Below are 21217 nucleotides of genomic sequence, written 5' to 3' on the forward strand. Positions count from 1 at the left end.
ATAGGCAAATGCATAACAGCAGAATAGAAGTTACCAGGGAAAGGAAAATTACTGTTTAATGGAACAGAGTTTCTGTTTGGGATGAAGAAAAAGTTCTGGGAATGGACAGTGGTGATGATAGCACAAGACTGGAAATGTACCTAATGCCATGAACTGTACTCTTAAAAAATGGTTAAATGATAAACATTATATTATATAAACACTAGAGGCCCGGTGTAGGAATTCATGCATGGGTGGGGTTCCTCGGCCCAGGCAGAGATTGGGGCGGGCTGTCGGGGGAGGGTCCGCAGGAGGTTGGCCGGTCGTGGGAGGCTGGCTGTGGGGGCGCCCTGACCACCAGGGGGCAGCCCCTGCATTAAGTCTGTCCCCTGGTGGTCAGTGTGCATCACAGTGACCGGTCATAACAGTAGCTTAGGCTTTTATATAGAGAGATATTTTTTCCACCATAAAAAATGGTCCTAAAAATACCAATACTATACTCACACACTTCTAGAATACTATATATGAATTGTTATATAGTTTCTTATTGTAACAAATGAATATACCATCGTCATCCTCTAAACTCCATTTTTTCCCTTGTTTCATCTCTTCGATTTCCTTTTTCAGTTCCCCTATGTTTTCCATGGCCTTTTTGCGTTGCTCTTCTCGCCATTTTTCTACTCTTTCTTTCCGCTTTCTCATTTCTTCTTCCAGCTTATTTTGGTCAAAGTTCTTGGGAGGAAAACAGGAGATAAAGAAAAACAATGATAAACGATTTTACTCTAGGTGATATTCCAAGTATTTTCCCAAAGTATATATATTAAAAAAAAACACACAAAAACAAAAACACAGATGTATATACAAACTCCTATATTTAGACCAGATTAAGATCACACATCTTTTAAATATCTCCAAGAATATACCCACAAAATGAAATAGTAAAAAAAGCATCTTCACCCTGCTGGTGTGGCTTAGTGATTGAACATCAACCCATGAACTGGGAGGCCACAGCTGTATTCCTGGTCAGGGCACATGCACGGGTTTCGGGCTCAATACCCAGCAGGGGTGTGCAGGAGGTAGAAGGTCATTATTTCTCTCCAATCGACGTTTCTATCTATGCCTTTCCCTTCCTCTCTCTCTAAAAAAATCAATAAATTCCTGGGCTTATCAATTTTTTAAGCATTTTCAACTAATAAAGTAGACAGATGTCAAACACCATAAATTAATCTCATTTTAGATATAAGCAATGTGCACACATGAATTCAATTTCTTCCTCAAAGTAAAAACTACATGACTTACCAAAGATACCTAGTTAGTAGTTATTCTCAACTTTAAATCATCTAAACTCCTACAAGATTGCTTCCATCAAAAGCAATTTTCTATTATAAATTATTGAGTAAATAACAGCTATTTATCAACATGATTAAGAAGTTTTAGTCTTTTAGCCTTTAGATCTAAGTTTCTAGAAACAGCCATTCTAAAGCCATTATCAAGATTATTAGTAATACTCTTGTGAGACAGCAAATCACCACATAATCAGGGACTTAAAGATTAAACATTATATGTATATCAAGATTTTACATAAGTTGCCACCATAGATAGGTATGGAAATGCAGTATCTATAAGGAACAGTCAAAGAAAATATTACATAATTATAATATGATGGTGTTTTGGGCACCTGAGATTACAGAGAATTATTTCTGAACTTTCCAAATATCTTATAATATGGTTATATAATGCTAATGTTTCAAAAATACAAATTGGTAGGGCTGCTTATTATTCTTGATACCTTATATATTGATAAATTAATTTATAATTTTAAAGTATAAAAAAGCAAGATACAAAATGCTGCATATGGTATAATAGTTTGTAAGCAAAAACAGATATGTATAGATATGCAACTTTTCCAGAAAATATTTTCTTATGGGAACAAGTACTATTTTATCTATCTTATATATGTTAGTTATTTCAAAATAAAAGAGAGCATTTAAAAATAAATAAGAGCCAAAACTGGTTTGGCTCAGTGGATAGAACGTTGGTCTGTGGACTGAAAGAACCCAGGTTTGATTAAGGTCAAGGGCATGTACCTTGGTTGTGGACACATCCCCGGTAGGGAGTGTAGAGGAGGCAGCTGGTCGATGTTTCTCTCTCATCGATGTTTCTAGCTCTCTATCCCTCTCCCTTCCTCTCTGTAAAAAATAAATAAAATATATTAATAAATAAATAAGAATCTGTCATCATAGAAAAAAGTTTACATTATATAATTATTTATGGTAGTAAACATACACCGGCATCTTTTTCTTTTTCATCTTCCTTGTCATCTTTGTCCTTTTTCTTCTCTTTAGAACTTTCTCCACTATCTGTTTTCTCTTTGGACCTAGACCTTCTAAAAAAAAGAGAGAAAAAACACATCATCTATATGTGCTTGGAAACATTCATTTCAAAATACTCTTATAGATTTGTATTTTACTTTTTAGGTAAGAAATAAACTTCCAAGAGTCACATGGATTTTTATATTCCATTAATAAGTACCTTGGAAATATAATAAAAAATTAATGCTAAGACCCTAATTGTAAATACGAAAAACAGGACATACCATATAAAAAACTACAAAATTTAAATTGGAGGGATAAAACTTAAATAGAGAAACATATCAAGATATGTTAAAAATAGCAATAATAATAATAATGATGATTTTAATGTAATCAAATTGGTTGGTCTTTTTTGCCCCTGTATGATCAGAGCTTTTTAAAGTGTCTAGAAATGCTTCCATATTTGATGAAAATATTCAGAGATAAACAAGATATTCTCTAGTATAAAATGCTATTTTATTTTTTTGTTAATCCTTACCCAACGATCATTTTTCCACTGATTTTCAGATAGAATAGAAGGAGGGGGGGAGAGAGAGGAAAAGGAAGAAATCGATGTGAGAAAGATGATGGTTTGCCTCCCGCAGGAGTCCCAATGAGAGCTGGGATCAAACCTGCAAGCCAGGTACTGCCTGGGAATCGAACCGGCAACTCTTCAAGGAAAGGTGATGCTCTAACCACTGAGAACACCGGCAGGACATAAACTTCTAAAAGGGTTGCAGGCTCGAACCCCAGTGAGGGACATCCAGATGGCAGCCCATCAGTGTTCTACCTTCACATCAATGTTTCCCTAACCTCTCTCTAAAAAATTGGTGAAAACACATTTAAAAAAAAAATCATTAAAGAGTGAAACAAACCAGGGTAAGAAAATATATTTGCCACTCATATAATTAACACAAAACAACTATACATAATGTCTAAAAACAAAACCAAAAACCTCCTATAAATCTGTTTAAAGAGAGAAACTACCCAATAGGAAAATGAGTAAAGATGTAAACAAGTACTTTGGAAGAGATCTGAATAACCAATAAACATATGAAAATTTAATCTCCTAGAAATGCAAATTAAAACCACAATGATACTGGTATTACATGCTACTCAACAAAAAATTTAATGACTTCCTGGCCAGTGCGGCTCAGTTAGCTGGACTTTGCCCCTTGCACCAGGAGGTGGCCAGCTGGAGTCAGCGTCAGGGCACATGCCCAGGTTTGAGGCCCAATCCCCGGTAGGGGACATGCAGAAGGCAGCTGATAGATGTTGAGCTATCACATGGATGGTTTTCTCTCTCTCCCTCTCCCTTCCTCTCTCTTAAATCAATAAACTATTTTAAAATATTTTTTTAATTTAAAGGACTGACAATACCAAACATTGTCAGGGTATAGAGCAGTGGTTCTCAACCTTCCTAATGCCGCAGCCCTTTAATACAGTTCCTCATCTTGTGGTGACCCCCAACCATAAAATTATTTTCGTTGCTACTTCATAACTGTAATTTTGATATTGTTATGAGTCGTAATGTAAATATCTGTGGTTTCCGATTGTCTTAGGCGACCCTGCTAGCAGTTCTCAATCACATATATCTAAACTACTATTTTTTTCAGATAAAAATACAGGTGGTAAAACTATAAAGAAATACAAAGAAATTACTAGCACAAATGTCAGAACTGGTTTTATCCAAGGAAATAAGAGACCTCAGTTACAGATGGGATGTGAAGGGCTTCTGACAATGTTCTATTTCCTGACCTTGGCAATGGTTACATGGATGTTGCTTTATAATTATTTGATAAACTGCATGTTCATACTTTATTCACTTTTATGAATTTAGACACGCACGCATTTTTGTTGTATGATTAGTCAGAGTAAGTTTATTAAAGCTAGGGATGTGAGACGAGGGCTTAGGAGAGAAGCAGCAACATGAGAGCCCAGGCAGGGCTGCTTCAGCTTTAGAAATGTCACAGGAAAGAAATAAGCCCAGGCAGGGCTGCTTCAGCTCACTGCAGAGTCAAGGAAAAGGCAGCCCAGTCATTGCCCACCGCTCCTGGTTACAACTCTCATGGGGCACTTAAAGATTAGGAGATGAATGCCTGAGAGGGAACTTTTTTCCAGTTTGATTATACGAACTTTTGGGAAAATAAAAATAAATTTTTCTAAGTAAAATAAATGATATAGGAAATGTCATGATTAATATAAAGACTATACATAAAACAGATACAACACCATATATCAACTATCCTATGAACCACATTAGAAACAATAGGCAAAGAATAAAACACTAACAAGATAAAGAGGTAAACATACTATGTTTACAGACATACTATCTCAAACTGAAACATGTACATTTAAATTATACAAAGTTCACCCATCTGAACAGCAATTCAGCAATGCATACAATTTCACATTTGTCAATGTCAAAAATGCAAATAATTTCAAAGAAAAACCGTAGTTCCAGGGATGTTTATAAAACGTATTTCTGAAATTATTTAATAAAACAATGCATTATATGGGTTAAAATAGTCTAGTATTTTCCAATTGAATTATAAGCTTTAAAACCTATTAAAACAAAATTCTACCATCAGTTGATGGTAGATGTCAAATTCAGTAATTATTTTTAATTTTTTTTTTAATTTATTTTAGATAGAAGCAGGGGGATGGGGAGAGGGAGGGAGGGAGAGAGAGAGACATTGACTTATTGTTCCCTGATTTATGCATTCACTGCTCTTGGATGTTACCTGACTGGGGATGGAACCCACAACCTTGGTATATCAGGATGACAATCTAACCAATTGAGCCACCTGGCCAGGATCTAAAGATTTCTTTTTTAAATACAAGGAATAGGGAAGACAGTCCCCAACCTGCATGACAGATCAGCCCAATGGTAACATACCTACTCTCAGCTTTCTTGCTTTTACTGCTGGGACTGGAGGAGCGGGATCGTCGGGCCCGGCTTCTACTCCTCGAGCGTCTCCTGTCTCGACTTCGAGATCTTCTTCGCTCTCGACTTCTGTCTCTCTCTCTACTCCTGGAACGCCTGAAAAGGAAATACTTTTCATATATTCTATTTCAGATTATGGTTCTGTCCCACATTGAAAAAAGCTTCGAAGAATCCAAGATGGCTGCACAGGTAAACACCTAGCCGCAGCCGCAGACAACAATTTCAACAAAATACAACTAAAATATAAAATGGACATTACCCAGAACTACAGGAAAGTCGGCTGACTGGAAATTCTACAACGAGAAGCAAGGAGAAAACCAGAAGGAAGCGCGGAGGAGCTGTAAAAGCCTAAGGTACGGAGACACGCGGTGCGCAAGGAGGATGGAGCCGGAGAGGAGGGAGGCTGAGTGCCTGGCTGGCGTTCCCTAGCGGGAAGGAGATAAAACTCCGACTGTGCTGGGCCCCAGTTCTGACTGCTCTGAACCCCAGTTCTAGGCCAGACCCCGGGGACCCAGGCTCATACAGAGGAAGCTGGGCTGTAAGGCGGAACCCCGGGGGGAGCAGCGAAAGGAGGTCCCGGAGGCGCGCACATTGCGCGCAGAGAAGGGACAGTTGGCTGTGCGGTGGGATTGCTCTGGCGGGAAGAAGACAAAAGCTCCGGACTGCTCTGAACACCACCTCCAACTCCACTTCCAACTGAACTGAAAAAAGCTTCTTAATTTTCACCATTATTAAAGGTAGAGATTGAGATTTCAATTAACTATCAAACCAGCAAAATAGGGAAGAGGTAATGCCAATGCTTAAAAGTGGTCACTGAACAAAATGAGGATCCTAATTTCAAAATGAAGTTTACTGAAAGAACAGCAAATCTGTAATAAGAGCAAGGTGAAATCTATAGCCCATAATATATAAAACCTAAATTTCAAAGATAGCCTTAACCTAAGAATGAACCAATTAGGACCGTGGAAGATTCCAGATATAAAGATGAGAAGACCAGAGTACCTATCCTGGAGCTGCTACTAACCAGTGACCTGGCATACAGATCAACTCTCTGGGTCTTAGCGTCCTCATCTATAAAATATAGAGACCTCACAATACAATCTCAAGATCCTTTTTGCTTTAAAATCTTGTGATTCTACCTTTCACAACAAAAAGTCAAAGACCAGATCAATAATGAAACCTGTCACTTACCAAGCTCTTGACTGAACTGCATGAAACTCTTCCACGTGATATAAAATTAAGTAAGATAGCACTATCCACAATGTCAAAGGCATAATGTACTACCTTTACAATCTCTCCTTCCAATGTTTGAAAAAGATAAAGCCAAAGTTTTTTCTGTGATCAGTTCACAGCAACTGTATAACCTGTATTCTTTCCTACTGAACTGAGAAACTGTACCACAAAAATAATTTTTTGGCATGGGGAGATTATTTTTATTTAAAAATTGTTTTTCATCCCCAGAAAGAGTGAAAAGTGCAAGGAATAGCTGCTTGGCTATAATATGTAATCAAGTAAAAACAAAATTAAAAATTCAGATGTTCTTTCATTCAAATCTGAATCAGTTCTTTAAAACAGTCTCAAACAGTAAGCAGGATGGGAGATGGCTCTATGCCGCTCCCTTCGTTCCTCTTTGTGGATTCTCTGAGCATGGTGGTAAGCTCTCGGGACAGAATTAGAACAGAACACCTCTGATGGCATATAACCTTACCGATAGCTTCTTTTTAAACTATCTCAGAGGGTCTTCAAGCAATCACTTTGGATTACAGGAAATATAACCAAAGTTTCCAAACTTAAAATACCATTTGAGAGTCTTTATTCTAGGTCAACAATTTTCAACTGGAATACAGCAAGATTTTTAATATTTTTAATTGAACACATTTTTTAAAAAATATATTGACTTTTTACAGAGAGGAAGAGAGAGGGATAAAGAGTTAGAAACATCAATGAGAGAGAATCATCGATCAGCTGCCTCTTACACACACCCCCACTGGGAATGTGCCCACAACCAAGGTACATGCCCTTGACCGGAATCGAACCTGGGACTTTTCAGTCTGCAGGCCAACTCTCTATCCACTGAGCCAAACCGGTTTCGGCTTCGACGTATTTTTTTAATCCTTACCTGGGGACATTTTCCCGTTGATTCTTAAGAGTGGAAGAGAGAGGGAAAGATAGAGAAAAATATCCATATGAGAGAAACATACATTGCCTCCTGTACATGCCCTGACCAGGGACTGGGCAGGGGAGGAGCCTACAACCAAGGTATGCGCCTTTGACTGGAATCAAACCCAGAACTCTTCAGTCCCGCAGGCCAACATTCTATCTACTGAGCCAAACTGGCTAGGGCTTAATTGAATTTTTGAGAGAAAGAGAAAAAAACTGATATGTTGTTTCGCTTATTTATGCATTCGTGTATGTGCCCTGACTGGGGATCAAACCCACAACCATGGAGTGTAGAGACAGAATTCTAACCAACTGCGCTACTCAGCCAGGGCAAGAATTTTTTAAAAATAGAATAACTGCCCTAGCTGTTTGGCTCAGGGAATAGAGCATCCACCTGTAGACTGAAGGCTCCAAGTTCAATTCCAGTCAAGGGCACATTCCCGGTTTTCAGGCTGGATCTGGATGCAGATCGATGATTCTCTCTCATCATTGGTCCTTGGAGATTAACATCCTTACCTCAGACGCTTCCGGTCCCTTGACCGAGATCTTCTTTTATCCCTGCTACGAGACCTCTCTCTCCTCCTATCTCTGTCTCTGCTTCTAGACCGTCGGTCATCTCCACGTTTACTTCTTTTGTCTGAGGGTGAGCGACTTCTAGATCGACTTCCCGATCGTCCCCGTGATGCTGATCGCTTCCGATAGTGGCTAGAGTAAGTTCAAGATTAAGTTTAGCAGACACAGGTAGCTTCTATTATATCTTTATTATATTTTTTCCAAAAAGACCTCAGCAGACAAATTAAGCACTAGAAAGACTTTTTTATACACGGTTGTTGTTGTTTTTAAAAAAAAAAAATTTGGGGGGGTCATACAGGAGGGTTGGGGAGGGCACTATCTTGAAAGGGAAGAAAAAGTAAAGAAAACAGACCAAACCCCAAGCAGGTTGCATTCTGTAAAGGCAGGCATGACACACAAATATAAATACACAAAATGCTATGTCGTGCTATGGAGAAAAACAGATCAAAGTAAAGGAAAAAGGGAGAGAATGCGAAATAGGTTTTTGCTATTTCATACGAGGGCGGTACGAGAAAAGAAAATTACAGTCTATACTCCATCTAAACATAAAGATCAGCATACCGAATTCAACAATACATGAACAAGATAATGCAATCACACAATCATGAGCCAGCCCAGGGGGTTCGGCTGACAGGGCAGGGGAACCCCGTGCCCGTCGCCGGCCACTAGCTCAGCGAGGAGCCCAGCCCCCTGGGGGCCTCGGCGGAGCGGGCCACACGTGGGTCCGCGCAGGGCCGGGCCTGCCCCGCGGCCACATCCCCTCCCGCCTCTCCCTCCGAGGGAGCCGCCCGCCCGCCCGCCCGCCCGCCCGCCCGCCGCCGCGCCGCTCACCGTGACTCCCGGCCCATGCTGCCGGCGCGGGGCAGCGGCGCCCTCCGGACGACGCGCGGGAGAACCGGCCAAAGCGAGAGGCCGCGCTACGCCCCGCTTCCCGGGCGAGAAGCTGCGCTAAGCGGCGGCGGCAGCTCCCGCGGTGGGAGCCATCCGAGCGCCGCCAACGAAAACAGGACGTCCGGGCGCCGGCGGCAGAAGGAAGGGAAAGGTGCGGCGGAAGCTGCTTCCTCTTCACAGCGCCCCCTGCCGGCTGGAGGCCGCACAGCGCCGGCCGCGCCGACAGAAGATGCTGTGGCTGGGTTTTGTGAGCACAGCCAGGGTGGAACTTTGAGGTCTCGCCCGCCTTCACCTGTGCTGAGCGATGCTACAAACATCTCCGTTCACTCTCATTCATTTATACGTGCATTCGCTTTTTATAGTATGTGTTGTTACATACCGGGCATGTGCTAAATCCTAGGGAGTTTACAACCTCGTGGGAGACATAGACATTATTAGAGACATAAGCAGATGTAATACAGCAAGAAATAAATTCCACTCTAGGAGAGGGGTTCAGAAAGAGGGTTCCCTGAGAAAATGATCTTTGAGGGGAGATTGAAGAGTAAGAAATTAACTTGATGGAGAGCCAAACACACACACACACACACACACACACACACAACATTCAGAAGATTATAATTTCCTGTGCTTGAATAAAAATACATGTGTGTGTGTTCTGATTTCATTGGTCTAGCGTGCTTCCTGTGCACTGGGAATTTTCAACTTTCCTGGATGATTCTGAATTTTAGTCAAGGTTGAGAAAAGACTTGCCCAGTGGGAGGCACACGGATTCTTTGAGTAGTTCCAGCAGAAAGCTGTTGGGGAGAGGTTCTCGATATCTACATACCTCTCCACTGCTTTTATTTTCTTACATGATAGAAAAGGTGCGTTTTGATTGTGGCGGTCATTGAGTGAATATATACATTTGTCAAAATTCATTGAACTTTTCAAAAATTGATGCATTTTACTGTTTTTATTTACAATTATTTGATTTTTAGAAAAATGCAACTGAGTTAAGGCTCTTAGTTGAGTTTTGCTCTTCCTCAGTGGCTTGCTACCTATAGCTGCTGTGTAATCAATGCCAAGGGTAAGGAAGGCCTGTGTTAATATGTGCCAGAATGGCCGGGACCGGTTTGGCTCAATGGATAGAGCTTCGGCTTGGGGACTGAAAGGTCCTGGGTTCGATTCCAGTCAAGGGCTGTGGGCAGATCCCCAGTGGGGGGTGTGCAAGAGGCAGCTGATCGATGACTCTCTCATGTTTCTAACTCTCTATCTCTCTCCCTTTCTCTCTGTACAAAATCAATAAAATATATTTTTTAAAAATGTGCCAGAATGAACATAAATATGGGTCAGTTATCAGAGACACTATAAATTATTTCTGGACCGAAGATAAGGCTTGTGTGTTTCAGGCTGAAAGAAATAGGAAAACACTAGTGATAAACAGTGGAGATACTGAGAAATGGTCAAGTTCTAAAATATTCCAGAGGCATCTCTCCAGGCACTGTTATATTAGATGTAAACTGTTAGGTAAAGGGAGAAATAACTATGTGCCCTGGTTTTTAACAGAATTGTGGATGGTGGTGAATTTGTGGAGAGAAATGTGGGAGAGCAGCAAATGTGATGGGGAAAAGAGAAAATCAGTGGTTTTGTTTCAGTGATGTAATGTTTGAGGTGCCTACTGGATATCCAGAGGAGATAATAGCTTCATGAAAGGATATATGAACCTGGAATTCAAGGGAGAAATAGACATTGGAGAGATAAGCGTCATAAGTGGTTTATAGAATGTATAATAATACATGGTATTTGAATCATGGGAACTGGATGCAGCCATGCAGAAGTTACAACTTAAACAGATTTTTAAAATTGCATATCTTGATTTTATGTGAAAAAAAAAAACCAAAACCTGAGACTTGTGGGAAAACAACTGAGACTTGTGAAACAAACTTAATTCTAGATCACTAATGGTTTTGTAATCTAAGCTGGAACCAGAACCTAGGCGTCTGATACCCTGACTAAAATCCTAACTCCCGTTTAAGAGAACACATTGACGTGAAAGTATTGACTGGCTTTTTATGCCCACAATATACTTATGCTAAGTTCACAGCACTTCTATGTCCCAGAAGCAGCGGCTTTTATCTGTTAGCACAAGAGAAAGATGTATAGGCAGACCGCTTTTTATTGAGCTTTGCTTTGCTGACTTCAGAGTTTATTTTACAAACTGGAGTGTGGCAGCACTTCATATTCTATCAGTGCCATTGTCCAGCAGGCTCAGATGATGGTTTGCATATTTTATTTCCCTATTTGGTCTTCGCCTGCCTTTAGATTCCAACGGAAACATCAGCTCATTTGGGATCTCCCACCTGATGGCTTTCAGACTAGAACTTACCCCTAACTGCAAATCTTGAAATGTCTTGGTTCCAAAATTTCAGGAGCTAATTTCTTAATAAATTTCTGTCATCTCTCTAAAACAAATGTTTGTTTTCATGTGTCAATATATCAACCAATGGTTATTGGTGCCAATTCAACACCAACGGGAATCCCCAATTTGAGGTGAAGAAGGAAGCTTTTAGTGCCAACAGCTCGAAGGGAATACAGCATGGCGGTGACGGCACCGCCGGGGAACACCTCAGTGGTGCTGTGGTGCTACTGTCCTGTGGGGATGTGAGGCTGTGCTGGGGCCAGGGCCTCTTCAGCTCCACTCCTCCATGGTCCATTCCATTCTGCCTTGCTCTGCACCAGCCTGCGCCAGTCTGCTCTGGCAAAATACCTTCCGTGTTTCAGCTCCAGCTGGGGAAACAGTCTTCAGTCTTTGGTGGAAAGTGCGCTCCTATAAAGTTTTTGTTGTTGTTAATCCTCACCCAGGATCTTTTTTTCATTGATTTTTAGAGAGTGAGGGGAATAGAGTCTGGGAGAGGAACGTCAATGTGAGAAACATTGAGTGGTTGCCTCCCACACGCACCTGACTGGGGCTGAGGAACCTGCAACCAGGATTGCACCTGCGATCCTTCAGTCTGTGGGCAGAGGCTCTAACCACTGAGAAAACTGGTCAGGGCTAAAGTATTTTTAAATTAAGGCATGGACAGTGCTTTTTAGACATAATGCTACTACACACTTAATAGATTACAGTGTAATCATAAATTTTGTGTGCACTGGGAAACCAAAAAATTCTTTTGATGCACTTGATATTCACTTTTTTGTGGTGGTCTGGAACCAGACATGCAACATCTCCAAGGCAGGCTTGTAATTACAGTCCACTATGTCTCCAATACAACCCTTTTAGCAAACTGCCCCGGCTTCCAAAGCTCATGTTGGTTCTAATTAACCCAATTCCGAATATCTCATAAGCCTCTTGCTGTTTTTAGAACCGAATGGTGCACACCTCCATTTACACTAATCGAAGATGTCACCTCTGAACAACCATCTTAATCAATCCAGTTTTAAGCCATATACATATCAAATCCCTGAAATTTCCAAAGAAAATTTTTTTTAATTATTCCAAAACAAATACATATGTATTTTCATTCAATACTACTCACCACGCTTAAAGTGGCATCAACAGACACAGGTTATCTTACAGCTCTTCTCTTTAAAAGAAAAATTTGATAATGATCTCTACTAAAACTTACCAAGTGTTAAGTTGCTAAATGAACCCCCAAGCAGGTTTATTTATAGGGTCCAGGGAGCTTATTTGCACTCTTAACTAGGCTCTAGCATTACTGGATTTACATATCTAGACCCGCCCCTGCTGACACCTGGACAAAGGTACTCTGCCAGTGCCTCGGGCTCAGCTGACAATTTAAAGAATGTCCATGTGCCTTCTTAGGCAGCCCTCTACACTGGTGTCTTCTCAGAGATTGAGGGGGACCTGTCAAATCAGGGATGCCTTCCAAACCTCTAGATCACATGTGTCAAACACAAGGCCCGAGGGCCAAATCCGTCCCGCCAGGCCTTGCAATGTAGCCCGCACCGCGCTGTCATCACTGCACTCCGCTGCGTTTCCATCACAATGACAGTTTATGACTGTTCAGTAAACCATTCGGCCCGCGATTTAGGCTGGATTTTAGATTTTGGCCCCTTCTCTGATTGAGTTCGACACCCCTACTCTAGATAATAGATTCATTATGGAATCAGGAAAAAAATGTGTGCTTGTTATTTTACCTTAAGTCAGAGGATTAGACTTAAATTATACTTATTCTACATTATTCTGATTCAAAATAAAATGACACAAATCAAGACTGTGAGTAATAATGAAAAAGAACAGATGTTTTTAATATCACAAGGATTAACTAAATACACCATACAAAAATCTGTAAGGAAATGTATACCGAGCAATATAACACATTTTATACTCATTTAAGACAAATCTTATAAATATGAGTGCTACCAAGTTCTTTAAACATTTATGCTATTGAGTTTCATACCTCAGTCAACTTTTCAAATTTCACTTTTATATCTAACCATTCTAGACTACTTTGCTTTAAAAACATACTTTTAAAAATTGAAAACTCAAAAGTGAAAATTTCCAATTCTCAGATTTTTAGAGAGAAAAACATTGATGTGTGACAGTAAAACATCCTTCAGCTACCTCCTCCCCAGCTGAACCACACTGGCTAGGACAATAAAAAATTTTCATAAATAAAAATAAAGATTTCATAAATACTTTCTAATTTCACATATATGGATCTTAATCCTTTCTCCATTACAATGCTTGCAGTGGAGTAAGGATTAAAATACTGACTCTCAACACCTTCAACAACAAAGATAAAATTATTTTTAAAAATAGATACTGACTCAACAAAAGATACAATTGGCTACCTTATTCGGCTCGTATAAATTAAAATGTGCACACTTAACATTAGAAAATTCAGTTTCTTCCATTTTATTTTTAAAATGGCATCATTTCTCAGGAAAGAACACCAAATACATGACACAGTCCCCAGTTACAAAGGGCTAGCTGAGACCTCATTTCTCTGCCGAAATAAAATCTTAGAAGTTAAGGAAAGATTCAGACTAGGGGTTTTAATTAAACAAGAAAAATCAGTTAATGACATTGGTACTCTATTCTTCACATCAGTATTAATACAAACTCAATGCTTTTAAGTCAGAGAATCTGCCATTTCATTCCAAATCAAGTCGTCCTACAACCCCTACAAAGTAAAATAATTTCATAAAGATGTAACCCGATTTGCCTCCTGTAAAGACACTGCAATGTGAGAGAAATTGGTTTTCTGTAAGCTTCTCCTGAGTTCTGCAGGATTCATGGTACTCCAGAGGCCCAATACTCAAGCAGTTCGTGACAGAAGATAAAGGTGAAGAAGTAGACACAGAGATCTGTGAACACTTCGCCCATTTTGCTGTAGGTATCCATCGACCGATTTATCACTTCAGCAGGAATGCCAGATAATAGAAGCGCTGCTGTCAGTACTGTTGTCTTTATCTTCTTTTCACTCTGTGCACAGAAAGACAAATAAATCCTATAGCTTCCAGAAGACAACTTAAACTCTATAAAAATATTATCAGTGCTATTTTTGCCTGATTTCAAAACTGTTAATGAAGTTTCAAAATATCAATCAATAATATATCAACAAGCATTACAAACATTAACTGAGCATATAATATGTAAAGCAGTAAAATGCTAAGAGGCAGGGAGAAAGATACCATTCTTGCTATCAAGCTAAAAAAGATAGGACAGCCCTAACCGGTTTGGTTCAGTGGATAGAGCGTCAGCCAGCAAGCTGAAAGGTTCCAGGTTCAGTTCCAGTCAAGGGCATGTACCTTGGTTGCAGGCACATCCCCAGTAGGAGGTGTGCAGGAGGCAGCTGATTGATGTTTCTAACTCTTTATCCCTTTCCCCTTCCTCTCTGTAAAACATCAATAAAATGTATTTTTTTTTTTTTAAAAAAGGATGAACCAGAACGTGGGCGGGGGGGGGGGGGAGGGGGGAGAGAAATGATGAACATTAAAAAAAATAAAGATAGGACAGCCCTAGTTGGTTTTGCTCATTGGTTAGAGTGTTGGTTTGCACACCCAAAAGTCTCGGGTCCTATTCCTGGTCAAAGGCACCTTTGTATTTTGTATATTGTACCTGGGCTCCGAGTAGGGGAGACTCAAGTCTATGTGTGTCTCTAACTTCGGTGTTTCTCTTTCTCTCTCTCTCCCTTCCCCACCTCCCTCCCTCCCTTCCAATCTCTCTGAAAAGCAATGGGAAAAATCCTCAGGTGCTTATAATGCACTGATAGACCTCATATTTTTTTATGGATATGAAAAGTTTATTATTTAATAAGCCAAGTAGGTCAAATACACAAAATAAAGGAGTAAAAGAAATGTTATTTTTAATTAAAATTATTCTTGATGTTACAGATGTATATTTACCTAGTATTGACCTCTTTCCCCAAAGGTGTAATTTTTTAAAAATGTTTATAAGAGTTTGTGTCAAATTGACAACATATACCAGGGAGTGAGATCTCAAATATTCTAAAGGTGTAATTTTATTAAAATGACTTGTTTAGAAACCTACCCTCGAAACATTGATTGTAGTTTTGCAATAGCAGAAGTCTGGAATCAATCTTCTATGCCAGCCAACTCAAGTCCCATAAAACTGTGTATACACATTTGTAGTCAAGTAGACCAGGTAAACACGGACACTCCCCATGATTCTGTCCTGCAATTTTGGCCAATGTTTCTTGCAAATATCAAGCCCTTGGCATTAAAGTCCAAGTGCATTGTTATTAAGTGTCCACTAAGATGCATAGTACCATAACTGAACCCATTTTAAAATTAATGTCCTTGCCGGGACCGGTTTGGCTCAGTGGATACAGCGTTGGCTTGGGGTCTGAAGGGTCCCGGGTTCGATTCCGGTCAAGGGCATGTACCTTGGTTGTGGGCATATCCCCAGTATGGGGTGTGCAAGAGGCAGCTGATCGATGACTCTCTCTCATCGATGTTTCTAACTCTCTATCTCTCTCTCTCCCTCTCTGTACAAAATCAATAAAATATATATTTAAAAAAATAAAAATAAAAAATAAATAAAATTAATGTCCTTTATCATAAACAAAATGTATTACTAAATCTTTACTAAATAATAAAATTGAACACTTATATATGTGTAGTATTTGAAATCTGTCTTGAGGTTTTCCCCTCCCAATCCATGGTGGACCACCATTTTCATAAAATGTGATAAAAATGTTATGGCAATGTCCAAATGCTATAGAGTGCCTACTCACTTTCTGAACTTCACTCATTACAAACAGAACAAAGAGTTTGATTGGTAGCCAATCACACTTTGAGCAGCAGTGATTCAGACCATAAGTATAACAAATTTTTTAAAAGTTTTTTCAGATTATCTAATCATTAATCAATCTAAACACAACACCATAATTTAGAAAAAAATGTGATTTACCTTGGGAAAATATTTATATAGTCCCATGTATGCAAGTTGTAAAGTAAGAAATGGAGCAAATATGGACTGTGAAGACAGAAGATACAATTATATATTTCCAACATAATCATTCAAATCACAAATCAAACTAATAGCAGCTATAAATTTTAAGTAACAAAACTAATAAAATATTTAATTTTAGCAGTTGAAAGCAGTTTTATTTCTGTAGAACAGTGAAGAAAATAAAAGAAATTGATTTATCATAAACATTTTTCTCAAGTCAAGTCACTCTCAAGTTCTGTTTTGTTTTTAATAGTTTTTTAAAATCAGTGTATTGATTTTTTTAGAGAGAGAGAGAAAAGAAGATGGATAGAGAAATAGAAACATCACTGAGAGAAACATCATTGATCAGTTGTCTCTTGCAAATACTCCCTACCCCCACCCAGGGGATTGAGCCCAGAATCTGGACATGTGCCCTGACCAGGATCAGACCGGTGGCCTCTTGGTTCTTGGCGGCCTCTTGGTTCTTGGCTCGATGCTCAACCATTGAGTCACACTGGCCAGGCTCAAGTCATTCTCTTTAATATCCCCCAAAATGTCTTCCCTCATAAAAACTTATCTTTTAAAAAACTTAAGGCACCTGGCCAGTATGGCTCAGTGGTTGAGTCTTGACCTATTAAACAGGAGGTCAGAGTATGATTTCTGGTCAGGTTTCAATTTTGGGTCAATTTTGGGCACTGCCCAGATTATAGGCTTGATACTCAGTGTAGGAGGCAGCCGATTGATGATTCTCTCTCATCATTGATGTTTCTCTCTCTCTCTTCCTTTCTGAAATCAATAAAAATATATATTTTTTAAAAAGTAAAAACTAAAATAACTTAGAAGTATTCACCCTATTGCTCAATAGGTAGAGCATTGGCCCATGCACCGAAGTGTCTAGGGTTCAATTCCTGGTCAAGGGTACTTTACTCTGTTTAGAACAGAATTGCCTGGGGTTAATCCCAGCTGTGATTTAAGAGCTGTGTGGTACTGGACAAATGTTTTAACCACTCTGAGTCTTCATTTCCTCATCTATAAAACAAAGATTCATGAGGATGGGGTTAAATGAATCAACATATATAAATCGCTTAGAATGGCACCTATACATAGGGGAATTTAATAATTATTATCAGGCTCTGTTTTAACCAGAATACCTCATTCTATAACTAGGGTGAATAGCAGTTTATAATATCTCTCCAAATATCCCTGTGAATCAGGCAAATATTAAGTTAATATTGGCAATGAATTCTGTGGATCAAAAACACTCATTACTATGATTACTTTTCATTTTTCCATTATAGTTCTTACCAGATATTTGCAAACAAAAGCTCTGACTCCAAAGGCAAGGAGAGCACATCCCACCAATCTAAATATTCGGAAAGAGTCAAATTCTTCTGTTGAATTTCCTTCCTCTTGATTGGGTTTCTCACTAATTAGTTGTTTCCTTAGCTTCATTGCTTCTTCAAATCTGGAGAGGTACTGTTCCAGGCCATGGCGAGGACCCCTCTGGAGAGTGTCTGCTGTCAAATCCCCTCGATTCCGCTGCCGGAGCTCAAGGCTTCCATCATTACTGCACTCGGGTGTTTTAATGAAAGAGTCCAATTTGTCTCCCAGCTCAGCTCCCTTCACCTCCGCCACACCACTCTGCTGGTCAGCCGTTCCTGTACTAATAGAATCACCCAGCACTACTCGTTTTGAGACTGAAGGAATGGTGAGGGAGTTCAGTTTATCACTGTCCTGTTGCTTTGATTTTGTTTGTATTTCTTCTTCTGAGAAAAGAAATTTAGAAACCTTGTAGGCAAACACCGTTTGTAGTAATATTAAAAAAAAATGCATTGAGCTAGAACTCTGAATCTAAGTTAATACTGACTTTGCATAAATAGTTTCCCTCTTACACCCTCAAAATATATCACCCATTAAGGGTATTCCTGCAGAGAATATAATACAAACTTTAGGGCTAGTAAAAATATTGGAAAAGATAGGCAGAGAGAAAACAAGCTATAAAGACCAAGTTTTAATGGATAATACATCCCTAAAATATAGTTGCATTGCCTGCTCTAGCTTCTTTGGTTAAAAATAGAAAATTATTAAAGCTTTCAAAAATCTGTATTTTAATATTATATTTCTGAATATAGAGCCCTATCAGCATAGGGTGTGGCACATCTTACAGCTACTGTTTACGTAATCCTTCTACTTCAGTCAGGGAGCCATTAGTAGGTACTTAAGCCACTTTAAGATGCTGTTCTGGTTTTAGACAAAGCAAAACCTTAATGACAGATAACATTTTCAAAGCAAAAGAACAAAATACAGAATGTACGCTTCAAGAAAGATAGTGAATGCTTTGAGAAAGAATAAACATCCTATTAATCATTAAAGGAAGAAATAGTTTTGTAACTATTTGTCTAGTTACTGTTGTAGGAGAATTTGAAATAGTTCTCTTACCTCCTCTTGGTAGTTTTCAGCTGCAGACCTTAAGTTCAGAACTATACCCATACCTAAAGCCCTACCAAACAACAGTCACAAAGATCTAGGGCTTGCAACCAAAGCCAGCTACTAAAGGCAATACTCCAGTTAGAGAACACTAGCACATACTGGGTGTTCAATAAATATTCACATAAAATAAACAGTCACATAAACATGTTTTAAAGAAACTCATTGTACATGTCACTGGGGGAGAAATGAGGAACTCTCCTTAGGCTTCAAGGCAGTTCATGGCATCGCTTCAATCTCAGCACGCTGGGAGAGACCTCTGGCGGTGAGCACGACCCACTTGTTGGGTCTATAAAGAATGGTCGCACCCTGACCGGTTTGGCTCAGTGGACAGAGCATAGGCCTGCAGACTCAAGGGTCCCAGTTTCGATACCAGTCAGGGGCATGGACCTTGGTGGCGGGCACATCCCCGGTGGGGAATGTGCAGGAAGCAGCTGATTGATGTTTCTGCGCTCTCTCTCTCTCTCCCTCTCTCTCTCTCTCTCTCTTCCTCTATGTAAAAAATCAATTTTATATATATATATATATATTTAAAAATGAACGGTGGCCCCAGTTTTTTAGAAGGCCTGTGGATGAAATGCTGAGGCCACTGAACACAAACTGTAAAAGTCCCTGATCCGCGTAGAGAGGACTAGCGGGCAGCCGGGTGAAGACAAGCTCCTGTGGGCCGACAGTCACAGCGAAGGAAGGCGGGCGCCGGGGAAGGCGCAGTGAGGGCCGGGCCGCCCTGGGCACAGGAGGCAGAGCAGACGCCTGGGGGCACCGTGTGCGCCTTCCGGAGGCGGGGGCCAGGGGAGGCAGAGGGGGGCCTCGGGAACCTGGGCAGGAGCACCAGGCGGACGGACTCCGGAGCGAGTGGGACAGCCTCTGGGCGAAGCCCCGGGAAGAGAAGAGCAGCAAGAAGGGGTGAACAAGTGAGAACCCGGGACGTTACCCCAAGAACTGGGACAGAGGGCAGCAGGGCGCGATAGGAGAGGTCCGCGGGGCGGGGCGGGAACAGAACAGCCCTGCAGACTGACCCCAGTAGCCCCCGGTTATAATGTATAATGTGAAAAGGGCGGGCGGGACACCGAGGGGGGACGGAGCCTCTCACCCGAGCCGCCCCCGGGCCTGTGAAAGCCCATGATCCGGTTGATGCGCTGCTCCGAGTTCATGAGCAGCTTTCTCCGCCGCAGCTCGGCCCGACGCTGCGAAGCCGACAGGCCAGCGCCAACCGGGGCCCCGGGCCGCTCCCCGCTGTCCTCCGTAGGGATGGCCATGGGCTCCATCTTCCCTTCCACAATCAGGGAGCGGCGATGGCAGCGCTGGAGGCGGCGGCGGCTGCGGCGATGACTTCAGGCCCGGCCGCCGGCGCGCGTGCCCCTCTCACCGCAGACCCGCCCCCCAGCGCCGGGCAGGAGGCGGCGGACTGAGCATGCGCACGCCCCTTGCCCGGCGGAGGCCGGCGCCGCCATCTTGAATGAGGGCATCCCACCTCCTCTGCTGGCCTTCGCGGTTTCACTCCCCGGCCATCCGGGCCTCTCTGCTGCCCACAGAGGTGAGGAGAATCGCCACCCAGCCTGACCGGCGGGAAAGGGACGGGGGTGAGAACTACGCTCATCGATCGCAGACCTGGTGCCAGGAAGCAAAATGGAGTCACTTGTTTCCACCGACCTTCTGTCGCTCGCTTATAGGGCGCGGGAATACGTAACTCTGGGAGCGACGCGTTAGGGAGCTGGGCGCTTGGGATTTCTTTTTAGCCTAAATACGCCTGGTTTGGTCCAGTCTTCCCTCTCGTCTTTGTTCAAGGCTTTCCCTGGAGAACCTTCCCAGTCCTAGCCTTGCCACCGCCTCTCAGCACTTCATCTTCTTTAAAAAAATAATAATAATAACTATTCAATTACAGCTGAAAAACTATTATTTATGTTTCAGGTGTACATAGTTATTAGGCATTTATATAATTTATGAAACGACTATCCCATAAACGACTATCTGCCTTTTTCTCCTTTAAGACCGATTTGCAAACTAAATTTATGTACTTGATTGTATTTTTTTCCGTGAAGACAAGTCCTGTGTTTTGTTCAAGGCTATAAAATCCTAGAACAGTGTGAGCGCTCAGCAGGACCAATTTATGCAGGTTTGAGGGACCACAATAGTTTTAGGGGCCCAAGAAAAAAAAAATCGTGTGTGTGTGTGTGTTTCTTAGTATTTTTATTGATTTTAGAAAGGAAGGGAGAGGGAGAGACAAACATCAATGATAAGAGAGCATCACTAATTGGCTGCCTCATGCATTGTCCCCCACTGGGTATTGAGCCTGCAACCCAATCCAACCCTGGACCTTTAAGGCTACAGACTATACTCCATCCACTGAGCCCAACTGGCCAGGGCAAGGACATTTTAATTTCTTTAAAAATCAGGAAAAATGTGTAATAGTAATTAATATGTAATAAT

The 21217-nt window shown here is 41.0% G+C and overlaps 2 protein-coding genes across 6 annotated transcripts in view; both read right to left on the reverse strand.

Moving 5' to 3' along the window:
* The window catches only part of DDX46 (DEAD-box helicase 46), a 45825-nt gene extending 36790 nt beyond the window's left edge, over window positions 1–9035 (reverse strand). For all 3 annotated transcript variants that reach the window (XM_036423812.2, XM_036423811.2, XM_036423810.2), the window contains exons 1-5: window positions 8842–9035; window positions 7954–8142; window positions 5230–5373; window positions 2266–2365; window positions 546–711 (exon numbers count right to left, since the gene is read on the reverse strand). In XM_036423812.2, the coding sequence (XP_036279705.1) occupies window positions 546–711; window positions 2266–2365; window positions 5230–5373; window positions 7954–8142; window positions 8842–8858 (616 nt within the window). In that variant the 5' untranslated portion in view covers window positions 8859–9035. The remainder of the gene's footprint in view (window positions 1–545; window positions 712–2265; window positions 2366–5229; window positions 5374–7953; window positions 8143–8841) is intronic.
* A 4081-nt stretch (window positions 9036–13116) lies between these two features.
* On the reverse strand, window positions 13117–20189 carry CAMLG (calcium modulating ligand). Of its 3 annotated transcripts, XM_036423817.1 has the most exons (5): window positions 19881–20017; window positions 18954–19076; window positions 17606–18066; window positions 16280–16345; window positions 13117–14329 (listed from the first exon to the last, which is right to left on the reverse strand). In XM_036423817.1, exons 2-5 carry the CDS (start codon window positions 18958–18960, stop codon window positions 14138–14140), a joined length of 726 nt encoding a protein of 241 aa, XP_036279710.1. In that variant the 5' UTR covers window positions 18961–19076; window positions 19881–20017; the 3' UTR covers window positions 13117–14137. The 3 variants fall into 3 exon arrangements, with proteins under 3 accessions (XP_036279710.1, XP_036279708.1, XP_036279709.1); XM_036423815.2 differs by lacking the exon at window positions 18954–19076 and having other exon boundaries at window positions 19881–20186; XM_036423816.2 differs by lacking the exons at window positions 16280–16345; window positions 18954–19076 and having other exon boundaries at window positions 19881–20189.
* Window positions 20190–21217: the final 1028 nt, after the last annotated feature.

This window comes from Pipistrellus kuhlii, unplaced genomic scaffold (genome assembly GCF_014108245.1).
Source record: "Pipistrellus kuhlii isolate mPipKuh1 unplaced genomic scaffold, mPipKuh1.p scaffold_m20_p_8, whole genome shotgun sequence".
In the NCBI taxonomy this organism is placed as follows: domain Eukaryota; kingdom Metazoa; phylum Chordata; class Mammalia; order Chiroptera; family Vespertilionidae; genus Pipistrellus; species Pipistrellus kuhlii.